The 20,304-nt window shown below is 47.5% G+C and overlaps 1 protein-coding gene across 9 annotated transcripts in view; it reads right to left on the bottom strand.

Annotated features, from left to right (window-relative positions):
• Positions 1-20,304, bottom strand: part of TBL1X (transducin beta like 1 X-linked) — a 199,785-nt gene that overhangs the window by 21,418 nt on the left and 158,063 nt on the right. For all 9 annotated transcript variants that reach the window (XR_012127440.1, XM_073227780.1, XM_073227778.1 and 6 more), the window contains one exon: positions 18,530-18,636. Coding sequence is in view for 8 of the 9 variants with exons in the window: in XM_073227780.1 (XP_073083881.1) it covers positions 18,530-18,587 (58 nt within the window). In the remaining variant the exon portion in view is untranslated. The remainder of the gene's footprint in view (positions 1-18,529; positions 18,637-20,304) is intronic.

Here is a 20,304-nt window from a genome sequence, read left to right as displayed (position 1 = left end):
AGTGTGCAAAGCATGGGTACCCCAAGGCCTGAAGATGTCCTGGGCTTCCCTGTGCATCTGGGTGTTTAAAGGCTGAGCATGCATGTTGCCTGCCTAAGTTTCCTCTCTGTGGCAAGGCTCTTCAATGAGGATTCGGTTTCTAGAGCATACGGGTGACAACATTCGGTGAAGGCTCAGGGGAAGAAGGGGACAGATGAGTGAAGATCACGTGGTGTTGGCCTGAGGCCTGCGTAAAGACGGTAGCCAAAAGCAATCTGCCAGAACGATTCCCCAGTGCAGGGAAATGACGAAGCAGGACAGCTCCACGGGGCACCAGGACCTCGAGCAGCTCTGCCTGCTCGAGGGCCCTCCCTCCACGGGAGAGGCGCAGGCACCACTGGAGACAGGACACCTTCACAAGCACTTGCTGTCCTGTGGAAAGGAGTCCTCTCTGCCTAAACGGACACGGGCTGCATTTCTTCGGGTGGGCCTATGCAGCGCCTCTGAATCAACGGTTTCCCAGGCCATTTGCTTTAAGGACTTTCTTCTTGGATTCTGGCCACACTGATTTCATCACGGCAAGCAAGAGGGTGGTGGGGGAAGACGTCAGGAACAGGCAGGAGCGCTGGGTTCTGCCCTCGGTCCACCATGAAGGGCTGAGTGCCTGGGCCGGGTGGCCAGGTCTCTTCACGTGCTGATTCTCCGCTGCCTTTTCTACGGTGTGGGGGTAAGTATGGCGAGGAAGAACCAGATGCAGGGGCAGCAGGTCGTGGGCACTTCTGACTGTGGAGAGAAGACCACGAGCTTGTGGAGACCCCGAGCTCCATGTCTCCTTGACCACACAGTGGGTGAAATGCTCCTAGGGGGCTCTGCGGCTCTGAGGTCCACTCGTCGTGATGTCTACACTGTGTCAGCAAGCCCTGCCACGGCACGTCCTCTTAGGCCACGGTGTGCTGTGGGGTGGCCTCCTGGGAGTCTCCAGGCAGAATGCTTCTCCTCTGGGGCTGGCCCAGCCTCTGTTACTGCCACAGCCTGTCCCTGTCCCTCCCATTCGGACTCCCAGGCCGATGAGTGTGTCCATTTGCACGTTGCTGGAGTGGCAGGACTTCAGTGCCTCTGCAGCTTCCCTGAAGTTTTCAATGGACCTCGTCTTTGGTCTGATGGGACATTAGCAGGAGTAAAGAACCAAATGTCAACGAGAGATGCGGAAATACTCAGGACTGGCTCAATGGCAGGTGTGGAAACTGTTGAAAATGAAGAGAATGAGGCTTGGCAGTGCCTCGCTGGAAGATCCATGTGAGGGCACAGTGCTAGTGGCGAGTGTCCCTGGTGCCTATCACTCACTGCAGCCCCCTCTGAAGCCAGTAGGCTGCCCTCTGCTTAGGGACAGGCACCAGCGACAAGCCTCTCAATGGCAGGGTTCCTCACCTGTGGCATGACTGACATCTGGGCAGATCATTCCTTGTTGTGAGAGGTGCCGCGCACTATATGTGGTGAACAGCATCGATGCCTACACAGGCCAGGGACGCCTCCTTCCAGCTGTGACACATCAACATGACTCCGGGTGCTGCCTGACTGACCCGGCCGTGGCTGAGAACAAACAACCCGGAGGAACTCACCCCCAAAAGGACACTACCCACAGGTCTTGCTCTGCTCACCTTTCTGCGTGACTTACATGCACAATGGGCAAACTGTTGTCATTAAAGAGCACGTCACCTTCTACATGCAACTGGTCACACAGTTCCAGTAACACAAGCTGATGGGAAACAACCATAGGAAGAGAAAATATTTCTGAGAAGAAAGGCAGAATCATGACAAACTGGGAAAGGCTTAAAGCAAGCACCTCATTTTACCGGAAGCACGGCAGCTTTAAGTCCTTTCCACTTGGAATGGACAGGTGCTACCGCCTCTTGGGAGAGCAACAGTGTGTACGTGAATTTGTCTCCATCAACAAGGCAATAGGAATAGATTTAAAACAAAGCAAGTCTAGCTTTTGTGTTTCTTGCTATTGTAACACTGCTAAATTGTACCTCCTTCACAAATGGCTTCATAACCTACTGCATTTGTACAGTGTGCCATTTCGCCCAGTTAATGTTGGCCTGATTCATCAGGAAAACCTGCTGAATTATCACTCACTGGCCCTAGAAATATTGCTTCTTCGGCAGAGAAAAGCAGACATGACACTCAGACAGCTGTGGGGCTGATTTCTGCATCTTCAGCTGAAACAAATACCAAGGGCACCAATGTAAGGCATTAAATGCAGAATCTTTATGAAGTATTTAATGGACTCGCATACCTGGAATACTGACAGGTATCCACAGCTACATCAGAGGCAGGAAAACTGGAGCCCACGGGCCAAGTCTGGCCCACTTCTTGTGCTTATAAATAAAATTTTTTTATCGGAACACAGCCACACCCATGAGTTGATACATGTCTGTGGCTGGTTTCAGGCTGCAGTGGCGGTGTTGAGCAGCTGCAACTGAGGCAGTATGGTGCACAAAGCCAAAGATATTTACTATCTGCTCCTTCATAGGAAAAGCGTGCCAACTTGATTATACACACATTCATGCGCACACACACACAAGGAAATGTCATGGCCTCCTACATCCCCTCTTTCATTTCTTTCTGCTATAGACAAAACGTCCATCTTCCCAAAAATTCATGTTGAAACCCACTCTCCAATATTCAGCAATATCTAGAAATATTTCTGGTTGTCACAGGGGGTGTATGTGCACTACTGGCATCTACCAGGTAGAGACTAGGGATGCTACTAAACATCACAGAGCTCACAGGACAGCCCCCCACAACAAAGAATGATCTGGGCCAACATTTCACTCTGCTGAGGTTGAGAAATTGCCCCAAATCGCCCTTCTCACCACTGCCGACACAGCCAGGCACCCTTCTCCACAGAAGACCCCCTGGCCTCTCAGTAGAAATGATGCTGTCTTCTCCAGGCTACTGGGGTGCCCCTCCCCACCCTTGTACATCATGGCAGTGCAATGCTGCAGGTTCTCTCTCGTGCGCATCTTCCAGCTCCAGAGAAGAGTGCAGCTCGTTGAAGGCAGGACACCCCATTAACACATGGAGCATCCGCCACAGCAGCTGGGGATCAGGACAGAGCTGCAGAATGGATAAATGAAGGATGCCTAAGAGGAACTAGGGAGGCTGACGGACATGAAGGGTGCTAAGAAACCAAGTAAAACTGAGTCGTCATTTTCTTCAGAATAAAAGGAGCAGGACAACAAGAATGAAACACAATAGAATGAAAACTGTTTTTAGACAAAGATGACTGTCACACAAGTGATAGTCTCAAAACACCAAAGAAAGCTCTTGACCACGTATATATATCTGGATGAAAAACCATTACATTATTTGGGAATAATCATCAACAATAAAGGTAATGATGTGCAGTGCTAATTATGTGTATTAGCCCTTTTTGACTGAGCTCAGAGCTGGCAACAACCTATGAATTAGTCTTATTAAATCCCTGTTACAGAAGGGGAAACCAAGTCACAAAATAGTTAATTTCCCCAAGGGCACACAGCAAGTGGCAACCTGACCCAAGTCCGTGCTGTGAACCCATGAACCACACACTAGTGAAATCTGTTTAGAAACCTCTAAGTGACTCAAAAGGGCATCCTTTTAAGAGGAAGAAAGTCATTTAATCAATAACACCATTTATATTAGGTCTATATTATGAAAGCTACACAGAATGCTTTCTGTATTACAAAAGGCTAACATAGATGAATTGTATCTTTTGACAACATGACCATAAAGAGAGCAACGTTAGGAGTAAAACAGAGCAAACTAGCAAAAATCAGATGCAGTGACAGAGGGATCTGGCACTTTTCCCTTTGCTCACAGGGACAGCGCGCTTCACCAGGCACTCCAAAGGCCTACGTCTGCCTCACTGCTTCCCCGGCTTCCTCTCCCGACCAATGAATAGGTGGGATTAGATGGTCTCCAGGTGCTCTTTTGAATCTAAAATTCCATGTAGAGAAACAAATGACCTTATTGTCCAATCAAATCCACAGGATTTGAATTTATGAAGGTGACACGGAGAGGTTAATGCCACTGCAAAAGGAATCAATCATTTGCGATTTCTGAGACATGGGCACACCATGCAGGGTCACAGAAAATTTATCACGTGGGGACCAGGAAGCCGGGAGACAGAGGAACATGGACTCTGCCTTTAGGAATATACCAGAGGTAGGGTAACAAGCTGGGGATGCCCCTATTGGACAGGAAGTGGAAACGCATGCTAGTTTGTGGTTAGGAGGTTTGCAATGTTCGTGTGCTCACGAAAGCCACCTAGTGAGAGAGGTAGACACCTCTGGCATGATTAATGGACGGCGAACAGCCACTGGCAGATCTAACTGGTTCTAGGAAGCGATTTTACAGCAGAGTCATCCTGAGAGCAAAACTGTGGACTGCTACTTTATATGTAGCATTTCCTTTCATCTGTGCAAATATTGACGTCCCTGGGACATCCCTATTCATGGTAGAGTCAGTGTAGCTTCTCATCTGTCAATATTTCCTGCATCATCAGGGTTTCTGCAGTAGACCCACAGCTGCTTGGAAAGCTGCCCACCTTCCTCTCAATGTGGGGACGGAGAGACTCAAGGTGGGGGGGCGGAAGGGTGCTGATAAAAATTAAGGCGGAAGAGAGGCCAAGGTGGATGAAGGGGTAACTGGGTCAGAGAAATCAAATAGAGGAAAAACACACATATACACACACAGACGGAGTTAGAAGCCATAAACAGAAAAGGCGGGAGAATAGGAAATCCTATTTTCATCTTCGGGGGCTAATTTACCTTCAGCTCATTTCTTTTTGGAAGTGATGGGTTAGTGTGAGCAGAGGATTACATTTTCTGCTCAAGAAGCAATGCTTACTATATGTAGACACTGGTTTTCTCCATGGCAGAAAGCATAAAAATAGGCTGAGAAGAATTTTTTCTGATCTTGGCATCTAAGTCACTGCCCATGTTCCCATCAGCCTTACATTTCTATGTTTATCTAAAAAAACTCCTCCACACCCAGGCCTTACCTTCCCTCCTCATGCCGATGCTCTGCTGCAGAGAACAGTGCAGGGTGAACGGCTGTATGTGCCGCAGACCTGTTCTGGATGACCTGCCGTAACATGCAATTTAGTGCGAAACGGAACTGCCTTGGATGGCGTCCGAAAGAAATTCCAGAAAGACCTCCCTGAAATAGGGCTTCTCAACATCTGGCCGGAACCCCCTCCTACACTGCTGGTGGGTATGTAAACTTGTTCAACCATTGTGGAAAGCAGTATGGAGGTTCCTCAAAAAACTCAAAATAGAAATACCATTTGACCTGGAAATTCCACTCCTAGGAATTTACCCAAAGAAAGCAAGACCTGAGATTCAAAAAGATATATGCACCCCTATGTTTATTGCAGCACTATTTACAATAGCCAAGATATGGAAGCAACCTAAGTGTCCATCAGTAGATGAATGGATAAAGATGTGGTACATATACACAATGAAATATTATTCATCCATAAGAAGAAAACAAATCCTACCATTTGCAACAACATGGATGGAGCTGGAGGACATTATGCTCATTGAAATAAGCCAGGAGAAAGACAAGTACCAAATGATTTCCCTCATTTGTGGAGTATAACAACGAAGCAAAAACTGAAGGAACAAAACAGCGGCAGACTCACAGACTCCAAGAAGGTACTAGAGGTTACCAAAGGGGAGGGGTAGGGGAGGGTGTGTGGGGAGGGAGGGAGGGAGGAGATTGAAGGGCATTATGATTGGTATACATGGTGTGTGTCGGGGGGTCACAGGGAAGACAGTGCAGCACAGAGAAGACAAGTAGTGACTCTGTGGCATCTTACTACACTGATGGACAGTGACTTTAGTGGGGTATGGGGGGAGTCGATAATATGGGTGAATGTAGTAACCACAGTGTTTTTCATGTGAAACCTTCGTAAGAGTTTCTATCAATGACACCTTAATAAAAAAAAAGAAAGAAGTGGATGGACGAGGAGGTCCCAGTGAAGTAACACGCAGGCACACCTCGTTTTACTGGGCTCCTCTTTATCGCACTTTGCAGACACTGCACTTTTTACAATGGAAGGTTGGTGGAAACCCTACACGGAGCAAGTCTCTGGCGCCATTTTTCCAACAGCATTTGCTCACTACATGTCTCTGTGCCACATCTGGGTAATTTGCACCATATTTCAAACTTTTCCATTGTTATTTTATTTTATTGCTGCAATGTCATGATAGAATTTTAGCAGATGACGAGTTGCTTCTTAGGGATGTGCAAACAAAGTGGTTTCTTTGCGGTGGAATCTGCTCCTGGTGAAGGTGCTGTAAGGACTGCTGAAATAGCAACAAAGGATTTAGAATATGACGTAGACTGAGTTAGGACAGCAGCAGCTGGGTTTGAGAGGATGGACTCCCACTTTGGAAGAGGTTCTGTTGTGGGGAGACTGCCATCGAACAGCCCTGCCCACTCCCGGGAAACTGTCCGTGAAACGGAGAGCCCAGCCATGCAGGAACTTCGTTGCTGTCTCCTTGCCATCAGTTACGGCGGCCGCCCCAGCCTTCCTTAGCAACCACCACCCTGCTCGGTCCACAGCCTCAACATCCAGGCAAGACCTTGCATCACCAAGAACATCAGATGTGCTGAAAGCTCAGATGACGGCTGGCATTTTTAGCAACAAACGCTTTTTATATTAAGGCATATATACTTTTTTAGACATAACACTGTTTATGGCACATTTAATAGACTACAGTATAGGGTAAACATAACTTTTATATATGTACTTGGAAACCAAAAAATCCATTTGACTTGCTTTATTACAATACATTAGCTTTATTCTGCTCGTCTAGAACGGAACCCACAGCAAGTCTGAAGTATGTGTGTATAGAAAACCTAGGAAGAGGGCAACTTGGTGTCCAATAGTCCGTGTGACTTGCTCTTCAGTCTGGAAGGAAGACAGAAATGGAAGTTGGCAGGAAATAAAACATATCAAAACCGGGTACTTTTAAGGTGACAGTAGAATTTCAGAGCAGGTCTTACGGGTATGAACTTTACAGACAGGCACTTTGAAAGTGGCTATTTCATCTTAGCTACTAAAAAAAGAAATGGAACCACCTCAGACTTTTTCATATCGCCACCAAATTTTAGTGTAGGAAGTGGCGGTATAAGCCTTCCAGGCACCTTCAACAGAATTAACCCTTTTTTGATGTTAATAGCAATGGAAACTGTCCAGCTATACTGAGCAAGACACATATTTAAACAACTGCAAAACACTCCAGTGATTTTCAAGTGGTTTTCCTTGTTAATGGCTGGCTTTCTTTCTCTCTAACAAACTGATGAGCAGAAGAACAGCAAAGCTTGAACTTAGCGTTAACACATGTACACATTAGCACAGTGGACTCAGAATAAGATTGCACAACCAGGACTGCCCAGGAAGTGGGGTAGCTGCGTAGGGAGGGCTGTGAACACCTGGCACGTGTGAAGGAGCAACTGCACGAATCCAGTTTGCCGCTGAGTGGTTATAATCAAACCAAACGAATGCTGTAGGAAAAGCCATGCTTCTTGAGTGGACAGGAGCTCCCTGCAGTTCGGGTCTTTAATGAAGCAGTTCATGGACTACATTCAGGACAGACAGGTTCCCTAGTCACTCCCATGCTCGGGACTGGCAGCCGAGCACGGGCACCCCTGCCGGGGGACAGTGAACTATGGATGCCCCACAGCGAGCAAGGAGGACGTTTTCCTCCTCTCTCTGTGAAAGCCACAGGTACCACATTCTCCTACTGCTTACCCACCCTTCCATTTTTAAGAGTTATTTCAAAAATGGAACTGCAACTTATTCACAAACACAGATGGTAGATATGAAACCACAACCCAGATTCCAACCTGGACCGAGCAGTGGGGACAGCCGTGTCCTCTCTAGTTCTTTGGCCCCCTTTAAGAGCAGAGCATGCCCATGTGACATCACATGTTGCTGGCAGAATGAGGCACTGTTCTGTCACTCCGCTGGGAGGCGACACCTGCAAGCACGTGCTTGGATTCTCCTGCACTAGGCCCCATACCCTCTTCCCTTTGCTCATTTTAATCTGTATCTTTTCTCCCTCTCCGTTTTATTCAGATACAGTTGACACAGAACATCGTGCGAGTTTAAGGTGTACAATGCCAAGGTGTGCTATACATGCGCATACACACTGTGAAATTATTACCACAAGCAGGTGAGTTAACACCTCCATCGCCTCACACAGTTGCCTTCATCTGGCATGGCGAGGATTTGCCTCTTAGCACCTTCCACAATACAGCACACTATTGTTAAATAGAGTCATGACTCATGTGCTGTACACCACCATCTGTGACGTTTACTCTAATACGCTGGGAGTATAACAGCTGCTGAGTCCTGTGAAGTCTTGTATCAAGTCCCAGCCCGAGGGTGGTCTTGGGGGCCCAGCATAAAACCACAAATACTGCTTATACTGACGGGAGGAACATTCACACAGGAGATAGTACTCTTCACATGACTGAGAGGCACAGTCATCCTCTAAGAATATGGACAAGATCATTCAGGTGTTCCTTACTGATGACCTGAGGAAAGTAATCTTTTCTCTTATTATTTCTAAACCAAAGGCTACCCCTACCTCAAAGAATGCTTGCCCTTATCATTTCATAAAGATTCTCTTTTTAAACAGGGACACACATTTGTGATGTGAAAGAGCCACTGCAGTCACAATACACTTTTACAGACTGAGCTGAACAAGAAGTCCTGCACTTTGGTGTAAATTGAGATAGCCGATCCATTAAAATGATTTCCTGAGTCCGTGGAAATGTGTCTTGCAAAGAAGGCACTTGATGGTCCTAGGAACACAGTGGAGCCTACCGGGTAACCGGTCAGCTGCGACCATTACAGTGGGCAAAGCTGCTTAACCATTCTCGTAGACACAACTATTCACAAATATTAAGGGTAACACCCTTTTCCTGGTTATCTAACCTTTTCACTGGGAGCCAAAAAATATTATATTCGAAGTCTGTTACTCCCAATTATTTTATTTTATGCTGGAGAATGCTTTTGGCAGACTTCTGCCTTCCTTGAGGGGAAAAATACCTTGGGAAATTTTGATAAAAACAAGGAGTGCATTTTGCACACTGTTAAAAGTCTCAGTTCTGCAGCACAGGGAATCAACATGCAGCCCCAAAAGAAGACAAGGGGGAAGAAGTGGGGATCCCACCAAAACTCCACTTAGCTATGAAAAACCGAGCTGGAAGACAAAATAGTCCACAGCTAAAAGATCTGAACCAGTAGTTCTCAACTTGGGGTGATTTGCCCCTAGGGGACTTGGGGCAAAGTCTGGATTCATTTGTGCTTGTCACAGTGGAGGGGAGGCTGAGTGGTGGCATCTAGTGGGCATTATAGAACCCTTCAAACTGAAGTTCGTAAGGGTATATTTTAAAAACATTTTAAGACTCACTTGAAAAGGGGCAGGGAAGAAGCTGTGCACAGACATATCTTCCGAATAAACATGTGGGCTGCTTGGTGGCCCCAATCAGATGTACAACTGCTTCTAAGATAGTTACCCAGGAGGAGACAGCTGGGTGGCATGGCATACGGGGCCCATCTGCATTTGTTGAATTCCAAGGGTGCAAAAATTCAAGCTACATATGTGACTGCTGTTCACTTTCAGATGATTTTTCATTACTCTCCTGTTTCCAAAAGCCTCTGAAGGTTTGTGTGGCCATCCATTTGTAAATTAATATGGCCGTTACTCAAATCCATTGTGCAAAATAACATCCCCATGAAAACCTAGGCCCACGCTATGGCTAATGAGCTGCAAAATTTAATTAGACTGTCTTGGCTGCCTTTGTATAACTGACCACCCTTTCCCTCTCACACACACAGAGGGCTCTGGAGAAAATGGAAGCACAAAATTATGTTTTCGGTTTAATCTATTTTGATTTAATAATTCCAGAGTTATTACGGACCATGGAAAGTTTCAAAAAGACTACAGCCTCCTATCTGCTTCATCCGGCCTCCCCTCAGTGGTGACCTTACCTCTTGTAGGACAATGTGCAAACCAAGAAGCTGATGTCTAGTTGACTGGCTGCCAGACTGCAAACATGTTTGCTTTCCACCATGTCTGACCTGCGTGTATGTGTGTGTGTGTATGCGTGCATCATCTATGTGTGCATTTTACCGTGTGTGTCCGTGAGTGATCACCTCCCAGGTGAACACACAGACCTCTTGCACTGACACCAAAGAACCCCCAAATGCCCCTCTGCAGGGGCTCTCACCCCACCCCAACCCCGGCAGCCACCTCTAACGTCCTATAGTTTTAACAGTGTCATATAAATGGAACCATACAGCACGTGGTCTTTAATGTTGGCTGCGCTCCCAAACACCCCTCCTGGAGACCCGTCCAGGCTGTGGCACGTAGCATCCTTCATCCCTTTTCACTGCTTAGTGGGCCTCCAGGGAATGGACGAACCACACTGTGTAGCTGGTCCTCCACTGAAGGACACCGTGGCAGTTTCCAGCTCCCAGTGTGTTACAAACGAAGCTGCTGTGGTCTGTATCAGTTTTAAAATAACCACATTGTGTCAGACAGCAATCAGCTCACAAGTGACACTGAGCATGCCAAGGACTTGCCCAAACACTGTGTAGTTCTATTAAAAAGCCTCTAACTGTAATGATGTTCCTGGGGAATTCAAACCCAGGGGCTTCCTTTTCTTCTTTTTGCGATTAATTTTCCCAACTCTAAAATAACCTATCCATGAAGTTCTTACCTCTGATACTGGAATTTATAAAAATATCATTGTAAAATCTAACATAAAATGTACCATCTGAACCATTTTTCAGTGTACAAATTCAATGGCATTAGGCAGTTCACACTGATGTGCAAAGCAGCCCCACATTCCATCTTCAGAACGGTGTCATCTTCCCAAACAGAAGCTTTGTCCCTGCGGAACCCGGCCCCTGGCCACCCACCGTTCTTTCTGCCCCTGGACCTGACGACTGGAGGGAGCTCCTGGAAGGGGAATGCTGCAGCACTTGCTGCTTTGGGACTGGCTTATTGCATCTGGCATCTGCCCTCCAGGCTCATTCATGCTGCAGCAGGAGTCACAATGCCCCCCTTCATGAGGCTGAGTAAGACCGTCCTTATGGACGCACCACACTTCGTTTATCCATTTGTCCATCCACGGACATCTGGGTTGATTCCACCGTGATGTTTTTAAAAGAACGTTTTAGGGCCACCCAAAGGGAGAAACTCATCCTTGAAGGGAGGGAGCACATCTTTCCCAGTAGGTCCTCCAACTCATCACCCCTCAAATCTGAGATGAGCTAGGGACAGAAATGACACTCCACACAGACTGCTCAATCTTCAGTCAAGCAGAGATTCAAATGAAATTAAGCAAGAACCTGGCGGAAGGGGGCTGGTGGTTTCTGACGTAGCGGGAGCTCCCGGTCAGCGGTGCTTCTTCCACTGATGGACCGGAATTCACCCGAGAGCCCTTCTTGAATTTAGGCTGCTTGGATCGTAAAGACCGCTCTCTTTCACAGGCCCTCAGTCAGTGGGTGCACAGAGGGGATCTACTGTTTCTGTGGAAGTGGCCTGGGAGCCGCCCTTGAGCCCTGTCCCCGCCCCTGCTCCTTCCCCCAGTACGGCCTGGCTGCCTCATGAGAACAGGTCCTTTCCCCATTGGGGCCGAGAGGCGGCTGCACTGACATAGACAATGTTTAAACTAGGCAGTCTTCCCAGAAAACAACCTCTCTGCGCGGTTAAAACAGAACAGCCTTTCGGTTTGTGCCTGGGCCTCAGCCTTACTCATTCTTTCTCCTGTGTGCTACCCACACTGACATTACAGAGGAGCATCACGGGGCACAAAGTGTGCCATCTGGAGAGGAGATCTTTATTATTTTTCTCGGCAGAGAAGCCCCACAAGTGATGAGAAATGCCATGCCAGCTCCATTTAAAACCTTTCTTGACAGTTGGGGTACGTATTTCCCCACCTTCCCTGGATGACACATAACACATGGCTACTCGAGGATGGCACACATAGGGAGCCATGTGTATATTACCGCTCAGGGGAAACATGCCTCATTCTACCAGCTACTCACATGTTTCTTCAGGAAAACAGCACTGTCTAGGGTACAGATTTTTTGGTCTGAAAACTGCCAACGCTCCTACATGAATGGGGCATCTGTGGTGATGCTCCCGGAGGCGATAAATATGGATATTAAATTCACCTCTTGACAACACAAGACAAATGAGAACGTGAGTTCCAGTGTACCAGGAGCTTTCAATCATACTCAAAGACCTTGACATCCTCACAATGAAGAAAGAAGTTCATCCTCCTGGTGATTTGCGATATATGACAAATGTATTTCTGCCATGTACCACCATGAGAAGCTCCCTTCAATGACAGCCACTGGGACAGGCAACCTCCTCATACACACGCACCTCACAAAACCGTGGACGTCAGTTTCTCACCGTGTCCCCTTCTCATTGGCCACAAGCACCATTACAATCTCAAGTGGTCTTAGGAAGCATCATGCCTGTGCTTCGTGGATGAGTTGATGTCAGGCTCAGAACTTGAGGTGGAGAAATAACTTGCTCAGGTTTTGATGACATTAATACCTTGGGAGTATGGGTAAATACATGCATCAAAGTTTCAGGATCTGCCCCACTGAGGTCCCTGCCTGCAGGAATCCTACCTGCCTGGAAGCTGGCACAGACAGACGTATGTCCTGCCCGATGCTCAGTCTTCCCCACTGGAGCACTGGCCAGGCCGCAGAATTTCTATTTTCATGCAGAAAGTGCACTGCAGTGGGAGAAGGTGGGCACTTCTCATTCAGCAGATCTGGGTGAAAGTCACTGGCGGAAACTGACCGGGTTTGGTTCAGGAAGGCTAATTTTAAACTCTAAGAGGAAGTGTAACACTTTATCGGCATCCTGCAGATACACGCGCCGGGGCTAATGTCCTTTTACCTACGTTCCAATATGCCTTGTGCTACAGACACACATCTGCTCTGCAACTGAAACCAATCGGTACAACTACTCATATTGACGAAGGGCCTTGCTGCCGAGGGAGATGGAAATGACGCAGTGGCTTCTGATCCATGTACGTCCATGTTTAACACACGACCTGCAATCCCACTCCTAGATATTTACCCAGAAGGAATGAAAACCTACGTTCACGCCCAAAAACCTGTATGCAGGTGTTTCTACAAGGTTTAGTTGTAATCATCACAACTTTTATGTTCTTCAACAGAATGGACAGACCAGCTTTCCTGCATCCTTAAAATGCAATACTGCTTCAGCAATAAACAGCGAAGGACCTGTGCGTGCAACAGCATGAGCGAATCCCACGTTACGCTGAGAGACAGAAGCCAGGCGCTAAAGGCTAAGGGCAGTAAGACTCCATTTAATGACATTCTTACAAAGGCAAAAGTGTGGAAGAGAGCGGCGGTTCCCAGGGGCATGGCAGGAGGTTTTGAGTACAAGGGGATTCAGGCAGTGATAGAGCTGTTTTCAGCTCAATCGGGCCACTGCTGACCAGGCTGTCAACAACCGGCAGAAGCTGGACCTGAACTCTTTGAAAGGGTGTACTTTAAAATATGAAAATGATACTTTACTGAAGAAAATAAAAGCTGCAATGGAAGAAGACGGGGCAGGGTGGAGAAGCGGCCTCATCTAACCAGGAAAGGTCAGGCTTGCCTTCTCCAAGGTCACCAATGGAGACCAATGAGAAAAGACTCTTGTGATCGCCTCACTATTGTGGAAATCCAGACCCCAACCCCCAAGTTGGCACTGGGGGACACTCACCCAGCTCCAGAAGAGACAAGAGACCATCCTTCTGTCCATCCGTCTGGGAATTGGCTGTGTGCACACGGCATAACACGCACACCAGCCTTTTCATGACACATCACCAAAGCAGCTCTATCCCTGGGGTCTTGGGAACTCCTGGGGGGTAACCTGCCTGGTTATGTAAAGGGCCATCCTCTATCTATGTGACTGTCCACAGCATCCTTGCCCAGCTACATATGGGAGAAAATTTTTTCTTTGTAATTTGGCTTTAGGGACAAAGCCCTCAAATACTTGATATGCTTACAGGGACTCACCGATGGACGTCTCCCACTTTTCATACTGAGTTGGAAATGGACACGGGCCTCCCATGTTATATTTAGAAAGAAGTAGGAGAAACTACTCATGATTCATGAGCCCTTGGAGAAGTGGCTCGCAAAAGCCTGCGTGTGCTGAAGCACATTCATAAAGTGGGTGTACAGCCGTGTGGGAAAAGCGCCCCACCACAGTCTGCTTCGTAAGAATTGCCCAGACGGAAGGGACCCCACGGATTAACCCCATAAGATGCAGGCCAACAGACTCCCATCAAAGCCAGATGCCTAAACTTACACAAACCAACCAGGCCGTTTTGGACCGTTCACAAGCACCCCCCTGCGTACTTTAAAAACCTTGCTTGCTAACCAGCCCACCCATCAGACTGCCATGAACCTGCTACCGTGAGATGTCACAAATCGATAGGGCCCATCGGGTGCTTTTATGGGCAAGGCCCTCACTTAGGAGAATTCACAATGACAGCAATGAAAATCACCTCATCCTTGAAGGTTGTGGAGCACATGGCTGGGTGAAGGCCAGGGAACAATCTAAGAGGATCTGAAATCTGCGTCCAGGTGCCAGAGAAATGAAATGAGTCCATTTTCAAGGTTCCTTCCTGAGTTGGAAGTGATGTAACATGGATTCTTCTAACATTTTCAGGAAAGTGTCTCTTTCTGCTCTCAGAGGAGGTAAACATTTCTTTGGGGATTCTGTTCCCTGCAGCCCACGGCATTGTAACAGACAGCAGTGATGCAGGGATGGGATGAAGAGAGAAGCTGGCAGAGAGAGAAGGGCCAACAGGTAAGGAAGGCGCTTGCTGGCTCCCGAGCAGAGAAGCAGGGCTGTCACTCCTAGCGCAGGCGGCTAGGACTTGGGGCACCCAGTGGCTCCAGGGAACGTGTCCCTCTGCACCCGTGAAGGTGAGGCAGAACCTTCTGGGTCTGACCCTGGTTGCTGAGGCAAAGAGCACATCTACCAGAGCACCATTGGTGCACCTCACTGCAAGGTCACGCCACACAGCCCCTCCCGCCTCCTCCATGCCATGTTCTCCCACGTAGAACATGCGCACCATGACACATACAGTAAGATGCGGCAACGCAGACCTTCCTGGCAACTTCCAGCAGAGAAAGCCAGACCGGGGGCTGAGGAATGACTCACCTATCATAACACACAGGACTTACTTTTAATCTGAGTTTGATGGTGGTAAAGGAGAGAGAACACGGGTGCTTGAAGGGGTTATGGATGTGTTTTCTTTTTCTTTTCCACTTTTTAAGCTAGAAAGGACACCTGAATAGGCTGACAAGGTGCTCTCTCCCATTGGTGGGAGCTCAATACATATTTGCTTGACCAAAACTTAAGAATTTGAGATAAACATATAAAACAACTCTGAAACGAACGCTTCACCATTAGGCATTTCTTCTTCTGACTATGTCACTGGGGGTACTCCAATTCCCCCAGGTACTAAAGGGTATACACAATCATTAGAGCAACACCAACAGTCTCTCTCTTCAATACCTGCTGAACATGTGGGATTTTTCTTTAAGGACTCTGATAACTCAGGACAGGACTTTAGTAGATGTTACATCAAATCAACTTGATGAAAATCTACATGTTGCTATGTCCCAAACTCTCCTTAGTTGCCTGGTTACAGAAACTTTATCAACGAACGGGAGACAAATGCACACAAACCCTAAAGAAGGAAATCTGGCTTCTCTGGGGGAGGGACAGGGCTTGCCCTGGGGCCCCGGGTCCCGGGACAGACAGTCAAAGTAGGGTAACACACACGTTATTTATCCTCATGTGCCCAAACAGGATGACATTTCGGCCTGATGCAGTCACATGTTTTGACAGTATTTCTGCCTTCATCACATCTCCGTAAGGGGGTGTTTCTGTAAGGGAAGAACCTTAAATATGATGGTGAAAAGTCGATGGGGGAGGGTTAGTATGTGGGCTGTTCACTTGGCGGCACCCCTGGGAATCTATCAGTTCTGCACTAGAAGAGCACCTGTCTGCTAAGGGAATCATTCCTGTGAGTTCTGAGGTTAAGGAATTATGGCAGTGATGGGTACTGGCCCAATTTGCAGGGGTGATGAAGGACATATTTTGTTTTATTAACTTTTTATACTATATTCTGGCAACAGTTCATGCAAATGATCTAATATATATGTAGAGAGCAGGTGCATTTTCCATGACTAATGGCAGCTGGGGTCCAAAGGGGCAGAGATCCAGGCTTGGATGGAGTGACGTGTTTCTCTGTAACAGGTCACGTGGTTCAACAGACCTCCCCTGCCTCACTCCTATCCAGGATAGCCATTTTTCACAGGGAAGGCGAAGCCCCAATGGGGTAGATCACGTGTTCCAGGATCAGAGCTCAGGCCACCTGGTGAGGCTGCAGTGCCTGCCCATCTCAGCCTTCGGGTGGACTCTCCAGAGCCGGGACCCGGGCACTCACAAGCCGGTCCCCCTCCGTCCTAATCCATGTGTCTCTGGGAGGTGGGGGCTTGGGAATTGGTCTCCTTCCTGAAAAACCGACTTGCAGAATATATACAAGATGATACTGCGTGCACAGAACTTAAAATTCCTGCATAACCAAGTGTCCGAGGTTGTGTTGCCTGCTCCGCATTCGTATGCTGTGGTCCTAACCCCCAGTACACCTCAGAACATGACTTTATGTAGAAATACAGACGTAATTATTTACAACGGAGAGCAGTGAGCCCTCATCCAATGTGACTGTCTTTACAAAACAGAACTTGGACAAATTTGGCCACAGAGATTGAAGCACACAGGGAGAACGCCAGTTGAGGGTAAAGGCAGGTATCGGGAACAGTGCACATACGGGCTGGGCCAGGAGCGCCCGTGACAGCCAGCGAACACCCAGGGGCTTGGGACCGACTCTCACGGCCTCAGAAGGCACCGACCCTGCCAACACCCAGCTTTCGCGCTTCTGTCCTCTAGAACCACGACACGGTGTACTTCTGCTTGAGCCGCCCCAGTGGTGCTTTGTGACAGCAGCTCTGGCTAGCTGGACACCAGTACTAAACACTGCTTAGGAAAACACCCTCGTGCAGTAAAGGCATGGGGATACAGAACCCCAAACTGGCGGGGCAGCCCCTGAGGGGCACCAGCATTCACCACAGGGGTCCCTACTGCCCAGGAAAGGGTATAAATCTCTTGAGTTGGGTGGCCGGTGGGTCCAAAGGTTTTTTTTTCATTATGTCATTTTGTATGCCTCCAATGAAATATTTCAAAGCTTTTAAAGTTGAAAAGAAGTATTCACTTTAAAAACTAATAAAAAATGAATGCAGTTAATAAAAAAAAGAATTAAGGCTTCTTAAGAGTTTCAAAAAGCAGCTGTAATTCTCTACACTGCTTAGCTCGGCCCCACTGTTTGGGGCACCCCCAGTGCTGTGCCACGGGGAAGTGAAGGCTCCGGAACATCAAGGCCTCCCACTCATCTGTGACAAAGCCAGGCCAGACCCCGGGCTCTCTTCCAGCCCTTTCCCTGCTCCGAGGACAGCAGCCGCCACACACAAGGTCCATGTAGTCAACAGCAAACACACATTTGGCCTGTTCACCGTTTCCCATGAAGTAATGTCACGGTCATGATCAAAAGTGTCGGAAGACACTGGAAGTATTTCTGCTTTGTGGAGAACTGCCTAGAGCCCATTCTTCAGGGTGGTTTAGGAGCTCAATAAATCTCTGGTCCGAAATCTAACAGGTTCATATACATACGCATTTCACATGTATATACATACACACCATATACAGCTGACCCTCAAACAACACAGGGGTAAACGATACTGACCCCCTGTGTGTTGTTGAAAATCTGAATATAACTTCTGACTCCCCAAAACCTAACTACAAATTGCTTGCTGTGGACCAGAAGCCTTACTGATAACCTAAACAATCAGTGAACACAGATTTTGTATGTTATGTATAATATATACTGTATTTGTACAATAAAACTAGAGGGAAAAAAGTGTTTTTAAAACCTATCAAAATCTCCAGAAGATTTTCCAACATAGTTATTGGGGTAAAAAAAAAAAAAACACATATAAGGGAACCCTTGCAGTCCAAACCCGTGTGATTCAAGGGTCAGCTGTGTGTACAGCACAGATAGACACCAGCCCATAAATGCTATCACTAAGAAGGACACCAAGGGCCCAGATCGCACCCCACCCCTTCCCATGGCCATCACAACTGCTCTGGGTGTTAATTCCAGTCCGATTTCATCTGAACCTAACTATCGAGGGAAGAAAGAACACACTCCCTCGTCCCATCCCAGGAGTGGAACAGCCCCACAGCCCTCCCTTCTCTCCTTGAACTCTCCTAAGAGTGTTTTTAGCCTTTCCTTCCCCACAGCCTGGTGTTCTGATGGACGGCAGACCACCGGGCCCAAGTTTCCCCCTGACAGAAACCTGCCCTCTTACCTGACTCCTGCAGATAGCGATACACCAGGAAGTTCACCTCGTCACTGGTGATGCTCATCTTAGCCTTACCTCGCGGCGATGAGGTTTTAACGCAGTGGGACCACCTTCTGTGGGAAAGGCAAGAGGAAAAAAGCACAAAGTTTTTGAAACAGTGCCTATATTTTTTTAACTGTGTTATTTTTGAAAAGACTCAAAAAAACACCATCCATCATGGTGTCCCTATGAAGGCAATGAATGCTTGATTTGTGCTGTATTTTTGTGATCAAGTGATTACATACAATTTGTTAATTTTAAAAATATATATATATATATATATACACACACACACATAAACACATCCAGGTGAAATGCTTCCCCTGCAAAGAAAGCATTGGTGTATCTTATAGCATTGTGATAGGGTCAGGTACAAACCACACTAATGAAGACAAATTCAGGGGCAACAGAAAATGAAAACAAAAACCAACTTTTTATTCAACACAGGCACGAGTGCGTTAGGATCACAACGCCCTGGGTAACGGGCATGCATGGGCCGGAAGCACGCTTCCACACTCACTGGATGAGACAGCAAGTGCTTCTGCAGACAGAAGGTTACTGAGAAGACCTGTAGTTAACGGCAACACCCCAGAAGGTCACCAAGCGGCCCACATTGTGCCTGCTGCTGTGGAGAAGTGATTAATCACAATGCTTCTCACTCAAAGAAGTTTACAAGGTGACTGGACGGTTGCTCTACCTATAGGGTTACCTAACAGCCCTGAGAGGGAAGATGAGCACCGTGATGGGCTACGCAGATGTCTGTGTCACCGGGACGCTACCTGTACAAGAGGCCAGGTCTCCAGAAGCTGGAGCGTAGGAGAGAGAACCCCCCAAGCCCACTCCTGACTGTTTGCATTTTGCCACAGAGACACTGCATCAGGATCAGCCTGACTGAGACCTCCAGGACGTACAAGGCAGGTGGTGACTGCAGGTGGGGGAGGGGACACGATGAAAACTGCAGAGGCCACGTAGAGAGATCTTCCTCACGACCACCCCAGTGGGAAATAAGAGCAAGCAGCCCAGAGAACAGATGCCCATCAAACAGAAATGTCTGGGCGGACAAGGGCTCCCACATCAACCCGGAAAAGGCCAAGAAAGGCCAGGACCTCTTGCACTGATGTCACTTCCACCAAGCATTTTAGGATGTCTGCAAAGGGTTTTCAGAGTCCCTGTCACACATTTTCAGGCTTTTTTTTTTTGTTAGCTAAATGTTTTTTTGTTTTGTTTTATTTTGTTTTTGGAATCAATAATCTACAATTACATGAACATTATGTTTACTAGACTCCCCCCATCACCAAGTCCCCCCCACATACCCCATTACAGTCACTGTCCTTCAGCACAGTAAGATGCTGTAGAATCACTACTTGTCTTCTCTATGTTGTACGGCCCTCCCGATGCACCCCCGACATTACACATGCTAATCGTAAGGCCCCCTTTCTTTTTCCCCGCCCTTACCCCTCCCTTCCCACCCATCCTCCCCAGCCCCTTTCCCTTTGGTAACTGCTAGTCCATTCTTGGGTTCTGTGATTCTGCTGCTGTTTTGTTCCTTCAGTTTTTTTCTTTGTTCTTATACTCCACAGATGAGTGAAATCATTGATACTTGTCTTTCTCCGCCTGGCTTATTTCACTGAGCATAATACCCTCTAGCTCCATCCATGTTGTTGCAAATGGTAGGTTTTGTTTTCTTCTTATGGCTGAATAATATCCCATTGTGTATATGTACCACATCTTCGTTATCCATT

The sequence above is a fragment of the Manis javanica genome, chromosome X (assembly GCF_040802235.1).
Source record: "Manis javanica isolate MJ-LG chromosome X, MJ_LKY, whole genome shotgun sequence".
Classification (NCBI taxonomy): Eukaryota; Metazoa; Chordata; class Mammalia; order Pholidota; family Manidae; genus Manis; species Manis javanica.
Note: the sequence above shows the minus strand (reverse complement) of the source record. Positions and strands in the feature narration are given on the sequence as shown.